At 43.5% G+C, this 15,135-nt stretch overlaps 1 protein-coding gene across 2 annotated transcripts in view; it reads left to right on the top strand.

Annotated features, from left to right (window-relative positions):
* The first annotated feature begins 401 nt into the window (after positions 1-401).
* ipo8 (importin 8) overlaps positions 402-15,135 on the top strand; it is a 37,246-nt gene continuing 22,512 nt past the window's right edge. For both annotated transcript variants that reach the window (XM_075472047.1, XM_075472046.1), the window contains exons 1-13: positions 402-764; positions 2,768-2,849; positions 3,510-3,666; positions 3,772-3,930; positions 4,167-4,323; positions 9,704-9,793; positions 10,025-10,119; positions 10,216-10,300; positions 11,950-12,084; positions 12,642-12,741; positions 13,053-13,129; positions 13,381-13,497; positions 13,582-13,671. In XM_075472047.1, coding sequence (XP_075328162.1) covers positions 681-764; positions 2,768-2,849; positions 3,510-3,666; positions 3,772-3,930; positions 4,167-4,323; positions 9,704-9,793; positions 10,025-10,119; positions 10,216-10,300; positions 11,950-12,084; positions 12,642-12,741; positions 13,053-13,129; positions 13,381-13,497; positions 13,582-13,671 — 1,428 coding nt within the window. In that variant the 5' untranslated portion in view covers positions 402-680. The remainder of the gene's footprint in view (positions 765-2,767; positions 2,850-3,509; positions 3,667-3,771; positions 3,931-4,166; positions 4,324-9,703; positions 9,794-10,024; positions 10,120-10,215; positions 10,301-11,949; positions 12,085-12,641; positions 12,742-13,052; positions 13,130-13,380; positions 13,498-13,581; positions 13,672-15,135) is intronic.

Genomic DNA, 15,135 nt, shown 5'->3' with positions numbered 1-15,135 from the left:
TCAAAATTGAATGTTGTAGGGGAAAACACTACTCAAAGCAAAACTAATACGGCTCCAGAATTTATAAATGTACTAGTTCGCCTCAATTAGTGAGAAATAATGTGCCTCTGTGAGCACTGGGGGCTGGGCACCCCTAAAGAACAGATCCTAAAATCGCCCCTGTTTAGCCGCAAGTCAGCGGATGGAAGGACGAGCTCGAATATAACAACAACAACAAAAAAAAACAGAGAGACTTTCCTTTGTCTGCATTTGACATGACGGCGGACGGAGACCCGAACTTTTTAACTGACCCCTGTTCGTTATTGTTTTTTGTATCCGCAGCTACCTTGTGTTGACATCTGAGAAATGGTCGATTTTATCTTCATTTCTGTATACGTTACGAAGACAAATAGAGTTTGGAGAAAAAAAAAAAAGGAAAAAACGTTTCTGTCAAACTCAACGGAATGAAGAGAGACCGTCCCTTCAACTTAAATGTTGTTTCGCCGATAAAACCCCAGTCTAACCGGCTCCAGGCTCGTGGCCTTTTACTTTGAACGCAATGATGGGAAGTTGTACTCGGAAGTCCCGGAAGTCTTTCTGTGCTCGAGCCATTGAATGCAGAGCCATCATTAGTGCAAAAAAAAAAGAAGCCCTACGCTGTCGCTAAAAAACCTTAAAGGGAACCGTGGAACCGAACACTCATGGACCCGAACCGTATAATCCAGGCTCTGAAGGGGACCATCGACCCTAACCTGAGGATAGCTGCGGAGAATGAGCTCAATCAGGTGAGGCGCTGAAAGTTGTTTGTTTGCAGTGAATGTTGCATCCTGGACCGTTCGGGGCCCCGTGAATGGTGCCGGTGTTTGTGGACGGATGAAGGCCGTGTTTTGGTCACAGCTCGCAGCACACGCTGGAAGAGTTTCTGTCAGACTGTCCGTATATCGCGCCAGAGAGCAGCAGTTCGACTAAAACTGCCCACACACACACACACACATACACAAACACACTGAGCTCCTAAGAACAATACAATGCAGAACTGTCGCCGGACTGAGCACCAAGTGGTCAGTAATGACCGAAGAATGATTATTATGAACCACTGCGAAATCCAAGTCAGTCAGCTACTGCACCAGAATTGGCTCAACCCGCAATAAGCCCCTGAGGCCTATGCTGACCTGCCTATTGTTAATTGATAATGATTCACCTCTCGGAGTTATTTATATATTTATTTTGCTTTAGCGTGTTCAGTTTTTTTTTTTAGAAAAGCTGTTGAGAATGACTTAATGATGATCCAAGTACATATTAGCCAAATTATCACATATCTTGTAGTAGAACTAATCCAAAGGCCACACAGTTAAATGATATTTTATATGGTGAGAGTCATAATTCTCAAATAAAGCTAAACGATTTTGGAATCCTCTCGGTAGTCGCCAGTGTTTGCCTTGATGACAGCTTTGCTCTCCATTTGTCCACATCAGCAGCAACTTTATGAGACACAGTGCCCTCCATAATGTTTGGGACAAAGTAATGTTAGGGACCCCTACGCGCACTGACGATTGATGACATCACCACGTGCCTAGTGTCTTCTCTGGTGATGCTCTGCCAAGCTTCTCCTGCAGCCTCCTGCTTGTTCCCGGGGATTTTCCCTTTAAATGTCTTCTTCAGCATATAGAAGACGCACTCAATTGGATTTAAATCAGGTGACCGACTTGGCCATTCAAGAAGGCTCCACTTTTGTAGCTTTGAGAAACACTCGTGTTGCCTTAAGCTGCATGTTTGGGATCCTTATCTTGTTGCAGGATGAAGCCCCATCCAATGAGTTTTGAGGCATTTACTGGAGCTTGAGCAGATGAGATGTTTCTATGCACCTCAGAGTTCATTGTGCTGCTGCCATCAGCAGGTTCATCATCAGTGTGCCAGTACCTGGGGCAGCCATACATGACAAAGCAACAACCCCCCTCACCACCATGGTTTAACAGAGGAGCTGCTATGCTTTGGATCTTGGGCAGCTCCCTTTCGTCTCCACATTTTCTTCTTGCCATCACTCTGATGCAGGTTCATATTGGTCTCATCTGTCCATTACACCTTTTTCCAGAACTCTGTCCCAAGCATTATGGAGGGCACCGTAGCTGGAATGGGGTCCAGTTCACAGCTGAGCCTCGTCGTCCTTTTCTCGGCCTCCTGTGCTGTCAACCATCACTTGTGTTGATAGAAAACAAATGGACCGGTTCAAGTACTTCATTAATCCTTGTTCTGGATATATGTGTTGTTCTACAATGTACTATAAAGTAGAAATGAAAGAATAGGTCCATTTAGTCCAATCCAGAGTATGGACCACAGGTGCTTCTATGTAATAAGGTGTTCATTACGAGCATTCTTAAGTGTCTATGTAACAGGTGTGTTTTAAATTGTGACAGGATCGTGTGCACCCATCATGTTTGATTATTACAGAGGCTCACAAGTGAGACTTCAGTTAATTTAGTCAAACATTAGACACAAAATGCAGCTGCAATACATGTGAAGTCACATCACATTGTCCTCATTCAGTTATTATCGTTTAATAGTTTCAGGACGTACTGACAGATGTCATAATATTGTTGTAGGCTGCGTCATCCCTGATGATTTTCCAACATTTTGTTGGAAACCACTTTTGTTTTGTATGTCCGTCCAAAAAAATGCCCGGCTTTCAATTTGGTGGAGCCTCCAAAAACATTGAATTTCAATTTGTTGAAATGGTTCCAGTTTTCTCTGAACAACATGTTGAAACAGTCCATCTGCCTGTGTGTTGCAGTCTTACAAAATCATCAACTTTGCCCCAACCCTGCTTCAGATTATCGTGTCTGAGCAGGTGGAGTTCCCTGTCCGCCAGGCAGGTAAGACGTTCAACTGTTTCTCATACTATTGACTTTTTCATCTTGCTCTAAAACAAATACAGAAAATGAAGTCTCTTGAGTGAATTCCACGCCATACCTTTCATGTCCCTTTCTTAAAATTTTGTTAGGAGGGTTTTTGGTTCTGCTTAAAATCTGAGGTCTGTCCGACAGAGGGCAAAGTGATGACTTATTCAAAGCAAAAGCTTATTTATCAAATCTTTTTTTTTATGCATCATCATGATGGGAGATTGGACCGAACACAAAGTTTCAGTGCAATCTGTTGGTTTCCTTAGCTAGGAAATTGTTTTTGAATTGGCTCTATATGAACGAATTGGATTATTTTATGAATAATTATGATTACAAATGATTGAATTTCAATTGGCTTGAATTGGACTTTATTATCTAAGTGCCTTGAGATGACATTTGTTGTATTTGGCGCTATATAAATAAAAATGAATTGAATTGAATTGAATTGAATTGAATCATGAGGCGTAACCCCATTAAAGCATACTTCTGGTACAGTTTGAAAGCAGAGGTGTGTTAGTTCATCTCCCACTAGCTCCCCTCAGTGCCACTCAGTTCCAGCTCCAAACCCACTGGTTCCTTCTGAAGATGTTTAAATACATGTATGTTTGTGTGTGTGCGCACTTGTGTGCTTAGCCGCCATCTACCTGAAGAACATGGTGAGTCAGTACTGGCAGGACAGGGAACCATCTGTGGGTGAGATCGTCTTTCCCTTCAACATTCACGAGAATGACCGGCAGCAGATCAGAGAGCACATAGTGGAGGGCATCATCCGCTGTCCAGAATCCATACGGTACACTTGCAGTCATTTTCCACATTTGACATAAATTAAATCCGTTCAAACTTTCCAGTGGGCTCCTGAATGTCTATGACCACGTTTGTATTTCCCCGTCCGTAGCGCCCAGCTGACTATGTGTCTGAGAGCCATCATCAAGCATGACTTCCCGGGCCGCTGGACCGCCATCGTGGACAAGATTGGCATGTATCTGCAGTCTCAGAACAGTGGCAGCTGGTACGGCAGCCTGCTGGCTCTCTACCAGCTGGTCAAAACATACGAGTGAGTTACGCACTTGTGTTTCCGCATTCCATTTACTCACTCTAAACATCCATCTAGGGCATCTGTAATCCTCACACCAGGGACCACAGGTCGTCCAGGGCACTTCCCACCAATGTGGTCCAATAGTCAAGAGCTGTGCTTTTAAATCTTCCAGATGAATGGTCAGACTGGCGCAAAGTCGTCCATGAATTTTCATCGAGGCTAAACTTAAATCCAGTCCCTGTTGTGTTCTTTAGATACAGGAAGGCAGATGAGAGGGAGCCGCTGCTGGCAGCCATGCAGATTTTCTTGCCGAGGATTCAGCAGCTCATCAGCCAGCTGATGACTGATGCCACCATCTTCTCTGTCCTCATTCAGAAACAGATCCTCAAGATCTTCCATGCTCTTGTACAGGTGTGTGTGTGTGTGTTTGAACATAATCCAAGGGACAGTCACAGCAGGACCCAGATGTAGGGGCTGCTTTGTTTGCATGAGAACTGTTTGATTTAACCCAGGGGGAACATTCACACCAAAACCTGTCCGCACCATATTTGAGAATGTGGATGTCTTGATTTTGCAGTGTAACTTATGGACACAGGTTATAAGTCTACTTCCAGAAGAGTTAAAGAACGGCAGCTGTAACTGTCGGTTAGTCCTTAAGTTCATACTGAAACGTAATCCGTTTGCTTTCACACCACAAAACACCCAATAGGATCGTGAAAAATTGTTTGGTCCATGTTGGGGTTCAAGTGTCAGCTTTCACACCAGTTAAAAAAATAAATAAATCCCCACCAACTGAACAGCTAATCAATTTGCTTTAAAGGTGACATAATATGCCCGTTTTAACGAGTTGACACTATTTCCTGAGGTCTTATTGAAACGTGCGAGATATCTGTTGTTTTAAGCACAGTGGCCCTCCCTCACCTCGCCTGACACCAGCCTGTTGGAGGGGCAGAGTGAGTAAGCCCCCACCCTTCTGGTGAGGTCAGCAGAATGGCACATCTCCCTCTGAAAAGGTTTTCTGCTTATATACGCCACTGGCCTCTTGTCTCCTCCCACCCCTTGCAGTAACACAGCTCCAGTCCTGCTGCCCATCTGTTTGGGCTGTAAAGCCCAGGTTGAAGTTTGGGCTTTGAAGAACTGGATCATGCCAGAGAGCTGCCCTCAAGTCCAGGAATGCTTCCATTCGTTTCTCTCCCCATACAAACTTGCCTTGGGACTTCCGTGTCAAGTTTGTCAAAGGGGCAGCTCTTGTTGAAAAGTCACAAATGAATCCTCTTTACCAGCCAACTCAACTTAGAAAGGACTTTATTTGAGTTTTGGTGATTGGTCTCTCAATGACTTTGATCTCTTCCATCTTGTGCTTCTGTAGATGGATGACACCTCGTGGTTTCCGGGTTTCTTTTACTGGTTTCTTTTTGGAATAAGGAACATTTCTTTGGATAATGGTCAGGTCAACACATTAAATCCTCTTAGAAATTAGAAATTAGAAATTCCCTTCAAATGAATGAGATGGTCAGTCCAGGAGTTGATGTTAATTTCAATATTTTTCAGATGAGCAGCTGCAAAAGACTCTGTGCCAGCCGAAAGTTTATCCATCAACTGCTGAATGGTTGCCGGTGCCCACTCCAGTCCAAAAACAATCTTTGTTAATTACCAGAGGCCGTGAGGAGTGTAAAAAGCTGTTAGAGGCTTGACAGCTTCCATTACGGGTACCTGCCAGTTGCCCTTGCACAAGTCAAGAGTGATGATGTACTTGCCTGGCCCACTCTCTCAATACGGTTCTCAAGTCTCGGCATGGGGTATGCATCAAAAACTGACTGAACATTCTGAGGTCAAAATGGAATGCTGCCGTCTTTCTTTACCACAGGTAGTGCAGATTTACTCCGTTCCCTTGTAGAGGGCTTAATAACACCCTGGTCAATCATTGCCCGAATCTCATCTTTTGATACTGGAGCTAACCTTTCAGGTAATCGATGCACCTTCTTCCCTTTAGGAATCGAATCTTTCAGATTGATGCCATCAGAATATCTTTATTGTCATTTTACAAGTACAAGAAAATTGAGGTAGAACTCACATTTGGTGCTTTAAGAGAAAGTTAAGCAATAAAAAGCCAAACATCACATAATAACTAACAGCAAAAGAGGCTCAGCAGAGTTAAATATTGCACGGCCAGCTATTTCACCAGCTAAGAGATGTATTGCACACTTGAATGTTTAAGTAATCAGGTTTGTGCAGTGTGCGCTTTTGTGGTTGTTAAGTGTCTCCCTGAGGGCAACAGTTTAAGCACATGGTGACCAGGGTGGGAAGAGTCTCTGAGGATGCTTTGGGCTCACCTGAGGCTGTGTGCTTTGTAAATGTCCTCAAGGGAGAAAATGGGGCACCAGTGAGTTTCTGAGCACTGTAAATGACCCTCTGAAGCGCTTTCCTCTCTGCAGCAGTGCAGAGAACCACAGCACGATGCCATAGCGCTGCACCGACTCGACGGAGCAACGGTAGGACGACGCCAACATCCCGGCAAAATTGTTCTTCCTGAGGATCCTCAAAAGGTTCACCCTCTGATTAGCCTTTTTCAGGAGCGCAGTGGTGTTTGCAGTACAGATCAGGTCCTCCTTGATGTGGGTACCCAGGAAGCTAAAGTCTGAGACCATCTCTACAAAGTCCCCCTTAATGCTGAGTGGCTGAATGTCCGGTTCAATTTTCCTAAAGTCTGTGTATCAGTTCTGGGGTTTTTGAGGAGTAATGGATCAGATTATTCTCTTCACACGATACAGACAAGTGCTGGACCTCCTCTTTGTCTCTTTGCCTGTGATGAGGCCCACCACGGTTGTGTCGTGCACAAACTTAATGATAGCATTGCTCAGGTGGGTGGGGTTGCAGTCGTGGATGTAGAGTATAAAGAGGGCTGAGGAGATATTGGGTCTTACTCTTACTCTCGTGAGAGTGGAAGTCTCAAATCCAGTAACAGATGTGTTGCGAAAGTCCCAGGTTCAGAGGTTTTGTGACCAGTCTGCTTGGTATGATGGTATTAAATGCAGAGCTGAAGTCCATGGTCACGGCTGACAAGATTTGTGCTACCTGGCTTCTCTTTAAACAGATCATTGGGAGTGATGGATTGGAGCTCTACCTGCTGAGCTGAAGACATTTGAGAGTGATCAGGGATTACAATAGCGATGAGGTTTGATAAACCCCCACAATATCATCGACCTCCATTCACTGCATTAACATCTGCGGCATTGCTGGTTCATCCTGGGGTTTTTAAGCTTTTTAAGGATTTTTTTTCTCTCTGGCATCTCTATTTCATAAGTAGTGGTTCCCGGTTTTCTTGTCACCACCTATGGATCTTGGAACTTTGCCAGCAACTTCTCAGTAGTAGGGAAAATGAGAAGAACTTGATGACCAGGCTCAAAAGACCTCTGTGTTGTCGATTGATCATACCAGGCTTTTTGATTGTGCTGCCCTTTCTCTAGGTTTTTCTCCAGCTTCGCAGTCTGATGCATTTTCTCCTTCCTCTTTAACACAAAGGAAAGGACACACTGGCTCCTCCTTATTACCCACCCAAGATTCTCTGAGGACATTCTGTGGACCTCAAACTTTCCAGTCAAACGGCCAGTTCTAACGGTAAAAACCCAGTTTCAGCCTGCGGAACTTCATGGTAAACATGACATAGGGAAGCTACCTATGCCAGTTTTTGACATTTGCTGAAACAAACTTCATCAGCATATTCCTCAAAGTGCGACTGAAATGTTCGACCATGTCATCGGTCTGCTGATGATGGGTGGTGATCCGTTTACTTCCATTCCCCAGCATTCTATACACCTGCCTAAGGATGTTTGACAAGAAATTGCTGCCCTGTCAAAATCTGTCAAAATTTCTGAAATGGATGCCCATTCTAGAAAATCTTACACTATCTGTCTAGGAGGTATCCATGGCAATATGGATGAAGGGAACATCAAACTTACGGATTCCTTTATCCCCTGAAATCTGACACAATCTGACAAAAAGTCTTGCACTCCCTTTTTCAACCCAGGCCAGTAAAACCAAATGACCATTCCAAGTCATACCGTGTCTAAGCTCTAGGACCTTTTGTCTCAAATTTTGTGCCACTACCAGTTTAGACAAGCCAGAACCTCTAGTTTTATGATACGGCAGCACACCCTCAAGAACATGTAAGGGATTTCCATGCAATCTGCCTCGAAAAGAATCATCTTGCTGCTGAAATGTACACCCTGGACCTGGTGAGCCACTCTGCTCCCCATTTATTTCTGACATCATTTCTGCAAAGTACTTTCTGTTCTTGTTTTCTCTGCCTTCTACTTTTCCTCTCCTTCCCTGTTGTGCTCCAGAATAACTTGCTTAGCTAAATGGCTAACAAGCCCAGTAAGTCAGTATGGCCCCCCACCTACACCTCAGCTGTGGGATACCAATGTATATCTCCATGGACACAAGTTATTGACAGCCCACCCTCTCTGTCTTACTCCCCTCCTTCACAACTGATGGATGAACCAAGGTTTGGATACTACCTGTATTCCATCAAGGCCAATGCTGAATTCCCATTTACTCTCACTGGGGCTTTCCTTCAGAACTACCTTTTGCTGCTGTATTCTAATGTTAAACTTCATAATGGTTGTTTTTGGGTGCCTCTGGCACCTAGAAAAGGTCTCCACCAGCTGGGCTGCTTTCTGCGCTGATTCCGGTTCATTTTCCCATGCCCACACTCTGACCTTAAAACTGTTCCAAAATGCAGACTTCCACAACTTCTTCTTCGCTTCCCATTTCTTGTACAGTTCAGAAGGGCAGTTGTACAGCTCTAGAGGTTGCAGATTGTCTAATTGTTGTTGGAACATTACCCTTAAATAAAGTTTATCCACTGGACTCTTATGTCCTTTGAGGCTGGTTGTAGATGATAGAAACATGCTTCTCAGTACAGCTGACAACCTCGAGCAGGTTGGATGCGAACAGACGGAGTTCAGAGGTCTAGGGTTAGCAGAGTTTTTTTTTTTTTTTTTAATCTATTTTTAATTTACTGGTGACCTCAGACACCCAAAAATGTTTTCAAGAACAGCGAAAAAAAAAAAATATATATTTTTACATTATATGTCCCCTTTAACTCAAACTTACCAGTTGTCTCTGGATATAAATTCTGGAACTTGTGAAAACTCAGTTTGGATTTGATGCATCACAAGTGAGAATAAACCAAACCTAATTTGTGTGTGAAATTGAGATTCATGTTGCAAGAGTTTGACACTTAATGGCTCAACCTAAGAAGAATTCTGACCGTTTTTCACTTTATATTATGCTTTCGTTGGATAGTTGTAGTAGCATCAAACGGGAAACAAGTGTGAAATAGAACAGGGCAGTGATGCGCAGCAAAGGTCGGAACTGCTTGAAGTTGACTTTTGCTGATGTGGTTGTGCATCATATTTACTTGTGTCACCTCACGTGTTGACATTTTAATGGCACACATAAAAATATGCATATATGAGGGTTCCAGTACCTCAGCTTATCTTTTTCTTGCATGGGGGTAAAGTGAGTATCTTTGGGTTTATGGTTGTTGGTCAGACAAAACAAGACATCTCAAGACCTCTAGTTAGGATGTGGGAAACCATAACAAGGGTTTTTCTTTATTTTTACTTTATTTTTATAAGTTTTGTTCGGTCCAACATGGTCAAATTATCATTGTAAGTTTCATGTGGAAATCTCTTAGTAAGGATGGAAGGAAAAAAAAAAAAAGGAATGAGAATGTTTATGTTGTCATGGTGATGATGAAGATAACCTTGTTGCTGTCTTGCAGTACTCGCTGCCTCTCCAGCTGATCAACAACACAGTGATGACTCAATGGATGGAAATCCTCCGAGTTATAATGGATCGAGACGTTCCTGCTGTAAGACACGCAGCTCAGAGCGGTTTTAATAGACTGTGTTAATAGACTTCATTCAAATTTATTCAGTACATCTGGCCCAGTCTTTGAATTAACTTTACCCTGCTGATAAGAATTGCTCGTAAAGATAAATTAAAGATCTTCCCACTACCCAGCTTTTATTTATGTGATTGAAGTCTGACTTTTTCAGTTCTTCACAAGTTCCTAGAACTAACCATGATTTGTGTTTGTCAGGAGACATTGGAGGTCGATGAGGATGATCGTCCTGACCTGGCATGGTGGAAGTGTAAGAAGTGGGCATTACGAATCATTACCAGACTTTTTGAGAGGTAAGTCCACAGCTGCTCTCACATCGCTAGGAAACTGATTTAGAGTTAACAGAGTAACATTAGCAGCCATCCTCATGTTTATGATCTGCATCACAGGTATGGAAGCCCTGGCAATGTGACAAAGGAGTACTACGAGTTTGCAGACTTTTTCCTGAAGACATATGCAGTAGGCTTACAGCAGGTAAGCTTGTGTCAGTGTACAAAGATGAAGGATTCATCAGTTTGATATGTCTGAGGTGTTGGACTGTAAATATAGAAGATCTTTTTGACCAATTCATTGATAAATGAAGTCATCTACCCTGTGCACACAATGTACTGGGCAATGATGAGGTAACCTGGAGAGGCGTGATTTGGAGCAACAGCCTCCCTGATCTGAACCGAGCATTTTCTGTCATTGGACTTCATTGACTGTCCGTACAAAAAAAAAACAAAAAACGCCATGTTCGAGCATTAGGTGGTACATTAGTGTACTTGGTACCAGGCCACCGTAGACCATGGAATCTGAACTGTCCATGTTAAGAGCTCTATTGTAGATGCAGGTTACAGGAGTTGTGGTCAGAAGGTCATTGGTGCTTGTCATGGCAGAACCAGAAGTCCCGCTGGTGGACACCAACAGTGAAGGAAGCCATCAAGCTGAAGAAGGAGGATTTTCAGGCTTGGTTGTCTTGGAGGTTAACTGAAACGATTAAGGATAACCAAAAGGCCAAGAGGGCCACAGCGTCAGTGGCTGTAGAAGCCAAAACGTGGGCTTGGTGAGACCATGGAAAATGACTTTCGGTTGGTCACAAGGAAATTCTGGCAAATATGTCCACAGCTCAGAAAGGGAAAACGGGGCCCTTTCCAAGATGTGCTTAGTCTGAATGCGGAACTGCTGGCCCGAACTTGTGATATCGTCAGGCTGTGTCAAGCTCCGTAGTCCAGTCAGCGTTTCCAAAGGCAAAGTCTGAGGACACTGGGAAAGACTAGCCCATCACCTAGGCATAGGTTGCTGAGGTAGTTTAAAAGCTTCCCGGTGATTCGTCCCATGATACTGAAGCCGCTGGACATTGTGGGAATGCCTTGGCTGACACGTCTCTTCAATGTCACATGGAGGTCTGGGACAATACCTGTTGAGCAGCTGACCGGGTCAGTGGTCCCCATTATTAGGAAGGGGGACTAGAGAGTGAGTGCCAACTATAGAGGGATCCAGTTTACCCCAGGGTGTTGGAAGGAGGCGGTTTTCGAACCTCAAATTAGTTTTTTTGCCAAGGTTCTGGAAAATTGACCAGATCTTCACCCTCCTCTTTAGCTTTGACCATCTAATCAACATGCTGAATGGAGAAGTCTCATGACTGTGTTACCTGAGGGATTCTGTGGGGGCTGCTTCAGGAGTACAGGGCCACAGAGTCTCTTTTGCAGGCTACTTGGTTCTTGTATACCCAAAGCAAGAGCTGTGTCTGCATCCTTTGTACAGTCAAGCAAGGCTGCCCCATGTCATCAATCCCATTTGTGTTGTGAATGAAGTAGTCAGGGTGTCTGGTTTGAAAGGTTGCACTCCGACTCTTTTTTCAAGCCCTCACTGCGCATTAGAGTGGTTCGCAGCCAATTGTGAAGTAGCTGGGATAAAAGTCAGGCCCTCCAAAGCTCCCTCTGGGTTGGAGATGAGTCCTTGCCTCAAATGGAAAAGAAGAACACAGAATCGGAACAAACCAGGAGAAAAAAGAAGGAAAGAAACAACAGAAAATGACAACGAGTCAACCCCCTGTTGGGGAAAACCACTTAAGTCTTCTGTCTATGACATGGTGTTCCATGTTAAGTAATGCTTTACATCTTTGATCGTTGTCCATCCAGGTCCTGCTGAAGGTGGTGGACCAGCACAGACAGAAGGTGTATGTCACTCCTCGAGTCCTGCAACAGTGCCTCAACTACCTCAACCAGGGCCTGTCGCACTCACTGACCTGGAAACAGATGAAGCCGCATATGCAGGTAAGGACTAATGATATGCAGCAGATGTTTTTTGTTTGTTTGTTTGTTTTTTGTACACTGAAGCATCTGAAAAGTCCTCTATGGAAATCATTTAGTAAAGATCAGGCTCTTGGAAAAAATATGCAGTAGGTAAATGGATGATGCTCTCTGTCTTGGAGTAAACTTCAATCAATCATATCAACAAAGCACCACCTGCAGAGCAATTTGATGAATAGAAGCAGCCAATTTGGACTTTCGTCGCACCCTAAACCCTAGTTGCGGATTTAGAAATTTCCACTACTAGAACATTGTTCCTGAAAATGTTTGTGAACATTCAGAATGTTCTTCCACTTCAGCAGGGGTATGAATTGGTGTTAAGCTTTCTCTTCGGCGGCCATTTTACATCCTTGCATACATTTCCTTAAACCAGATTGATCGGATTTGTTATCTTTTCTTAAGTCCAACTATTAGATGGATTGAAAGTTTCCACTATCTCTTTGTTGCTGTTGTAAAGTCGTGAACATTTCCTGAACCCTTATTAGTCCACTAGAGTTTCTGAAGACTTTTGTCTCTTACAGACCATATGCCAAGAGGTCATCTTCCCTCTGATGTGCTACAAAGATGAAGATGAGAGGCTGTGGCTAGAGGATCCTTATGAATACATCCGCATGAAGTTCAGTGAGTGTTCAAACATCCTGGTGTGATATGCCACTTTTTAAAATCTAACCTTTATTGATATAGCTGCCGTCAAGCATTACAGCTGGCAGATGAATCATGGTAGCCATTTGTAGTTAGCTTGAATGAAGGTCAGTTTCAAGACTGCCACATCCAATGAAAACAGGCAATCTTACAGAAGTTGAGCGGGCTTTTGTTCTTGAACTTGCAGCTCTGCGGTACTGAGTAGTGGAGGAAAAATGGGGTCATATTTTGGGATATTTAGTTTGGTCCTGTTCTATCTTTGAGTGTGAGCGTCTATGTCTCTGTTGCAGATCTCTATGATGACCACGCCCTTCCAGCGACCGCTGCTCAGAGCCTTCTGTGTAAAGCTGCCCGCAAGAGAAAAGAGGTCAGAAACTTCTTGACACTGCTAACAGAGCAGCTCAAGTGGCTATTTCAGCTGTCGTTTCTTATTTTGACGTTGCCCTGAGATCCTCCTACTTCCATGTAAAAGCTACTTTGGTCTAAATCAAGTCTAAATCAAATGCAAATCTTTAACATTAAAACTATAACCCTCATGTTAAGTGCACATGGCATCTTGGGGCACGTTAAGGTTTAATTTCTGCATCAGGATTCTAAATGGAACTTTTTGCGTGACAGGTCCTTCCTCAAATGATGGAGTTCTGCCACCAGATTCTGATGGACCCCTCTGCTGACCCCCGCAGGAAAGATGGAGCGCTGCACTGCATCGGTGCTCTGGCTGAGCTCTTACTGAAGGTACACACAGGTGGCCTCTGTGCGAGTTATTTTAACGTGTTTAAGGAATTTTGGACAGCTGTGTCTGTGTATCTCATTCTACAGAAGCAGATGTACAAGGAGCAAATGGAGCTGATGCTGCAAAACTACGTCTTCCCTTTGCTGAACTCTCCCATGGGTTACCTGCGAGCCAGGGTGAGTCAACTTCCCACCGCTCCTTCACCGGGCTACTCTCTTTATTCGCTCATTTTGAGAGGGAACAGAGTAACGTTTGGGCACCCCTGAGCTGGCTAGAATTTTTATTATTTTACTCATTGCATTGGCAAAACTTAAAGTGCCATTCTCTATGAAGTTTCAGGACTCTTAACCTATTCATTTTAAGACTGTAAAGCAGGGCAGTTATTCCAGAGCTGATGAATCCTTTTGATTCTTGTTTTCACCTTTCATTAACCATGGGGTACTTTAAACTACAGACAGAAGATCTGACATGAAGGTAAGAGTTGCCTGCACTGCAGTGGAAGGTTATAAAAGCTTCCACTGTCCTTTTAAGAAATGGCAGCTAAAGGGAAATTAAGACACGAGGCAGATACTTAACAAAATTCATCAAGTCTATCATGAATTACTTAAAAGAAATAAAGAAATACAAGCTGGAGCTTCTGAAATGGTCCTCACAGACGCCTGATTTGAGCAGCTCAGAAAATGGATATATTCTTTTTTTTTTTTTGCCGTTTCAGTTTTGCTGTACTTGCAGTTGAGATATTTTTACTTTGACTGTCTTATATGTATTTCTTTAACCGTGTTCCTGCATTTATACCCAAACTGTCTTGTTTACAGACCTACAGGGCATATTTTCAGGTCGTTTAACCCATTCAGATCTAGGATGTTTTCAAGAAACTTTCTAAAATCCTGGAAAACACAAGTCTGTTTGAGACGTGTCATTTTTCAGGCTCGGAAGAAACTAGAAAGATGAAAGAATAGCTTTTATGAGGTCCTTTACTGTAATTTATTGACTTGACTCTTGTATGTACGTATTAAGGATCCAAGTCCAAGTTGTCTCCACTTCTCCCAAAAAGCATTTTAAATATTGATCAAATCTGGACATAGGCCTGCACTATGAGAAGGTGTCACCACTCTTTTCACAAAACCAGATCTTGAGGTAGATCTCTACCTATGTCCTCTCTTGAAGACAGTCCAGTGTGCTGTCCAGGTGAACACCCAGGTATCTGTATTCCTCAACCACCTCCATCTTTTCACCCAGGATGAAGAAAAATCTTGGGCTTATTCCTGGTCCTCCTTAAATCCACAATCATCTCTTTAGTGTGCATTCAGGATGAGGTGATTGTTCCCACACCGTGCCACAAGGTGATTGGGAATATACAATACAGGTTTATTGTATTAAAAACTCGGAAGAAATCCTAAAACCCGATCCTCATTGTGGAACCTGAAAGGCGTTCACTTGCTTACTGAGGTTAGCCAACAACAGTCTCTCCAGGACTGTGATCGTATAGAATGTTCGGGCAATTGGTCTGTAATCATAGAGGGCAGATGCATGACATTTTGTTGGGTACCGGAGCAAGGCAGAGTGTCTTTCACAGCACTTTGAGGTGCTGTAGAATTCCTTGTAGCTGTTCAGCGTTGATCTGAGCTGAACCTATTGAA

The sequence above is a fragment of the Odontesthes bonariensis genome, chromosome 8, assembly GCF_027942865.1.
Source record: "Odontesthes bonariensis isolate fOdoBon6 chromosome 8, fOdoBon6.hap1, whole genome shotgun sequence".
NCBI lineage: Eukaryota > Metazoa > Chordata > Actinopteri > Atheriniformes > Atherinopsidae > Odontesthes > Odontesthes bonariensis.
Note: the sequence above shows the minus strand (reverse complement) of the source record. Positions and strands in the feature narration are given on the sequence as shown.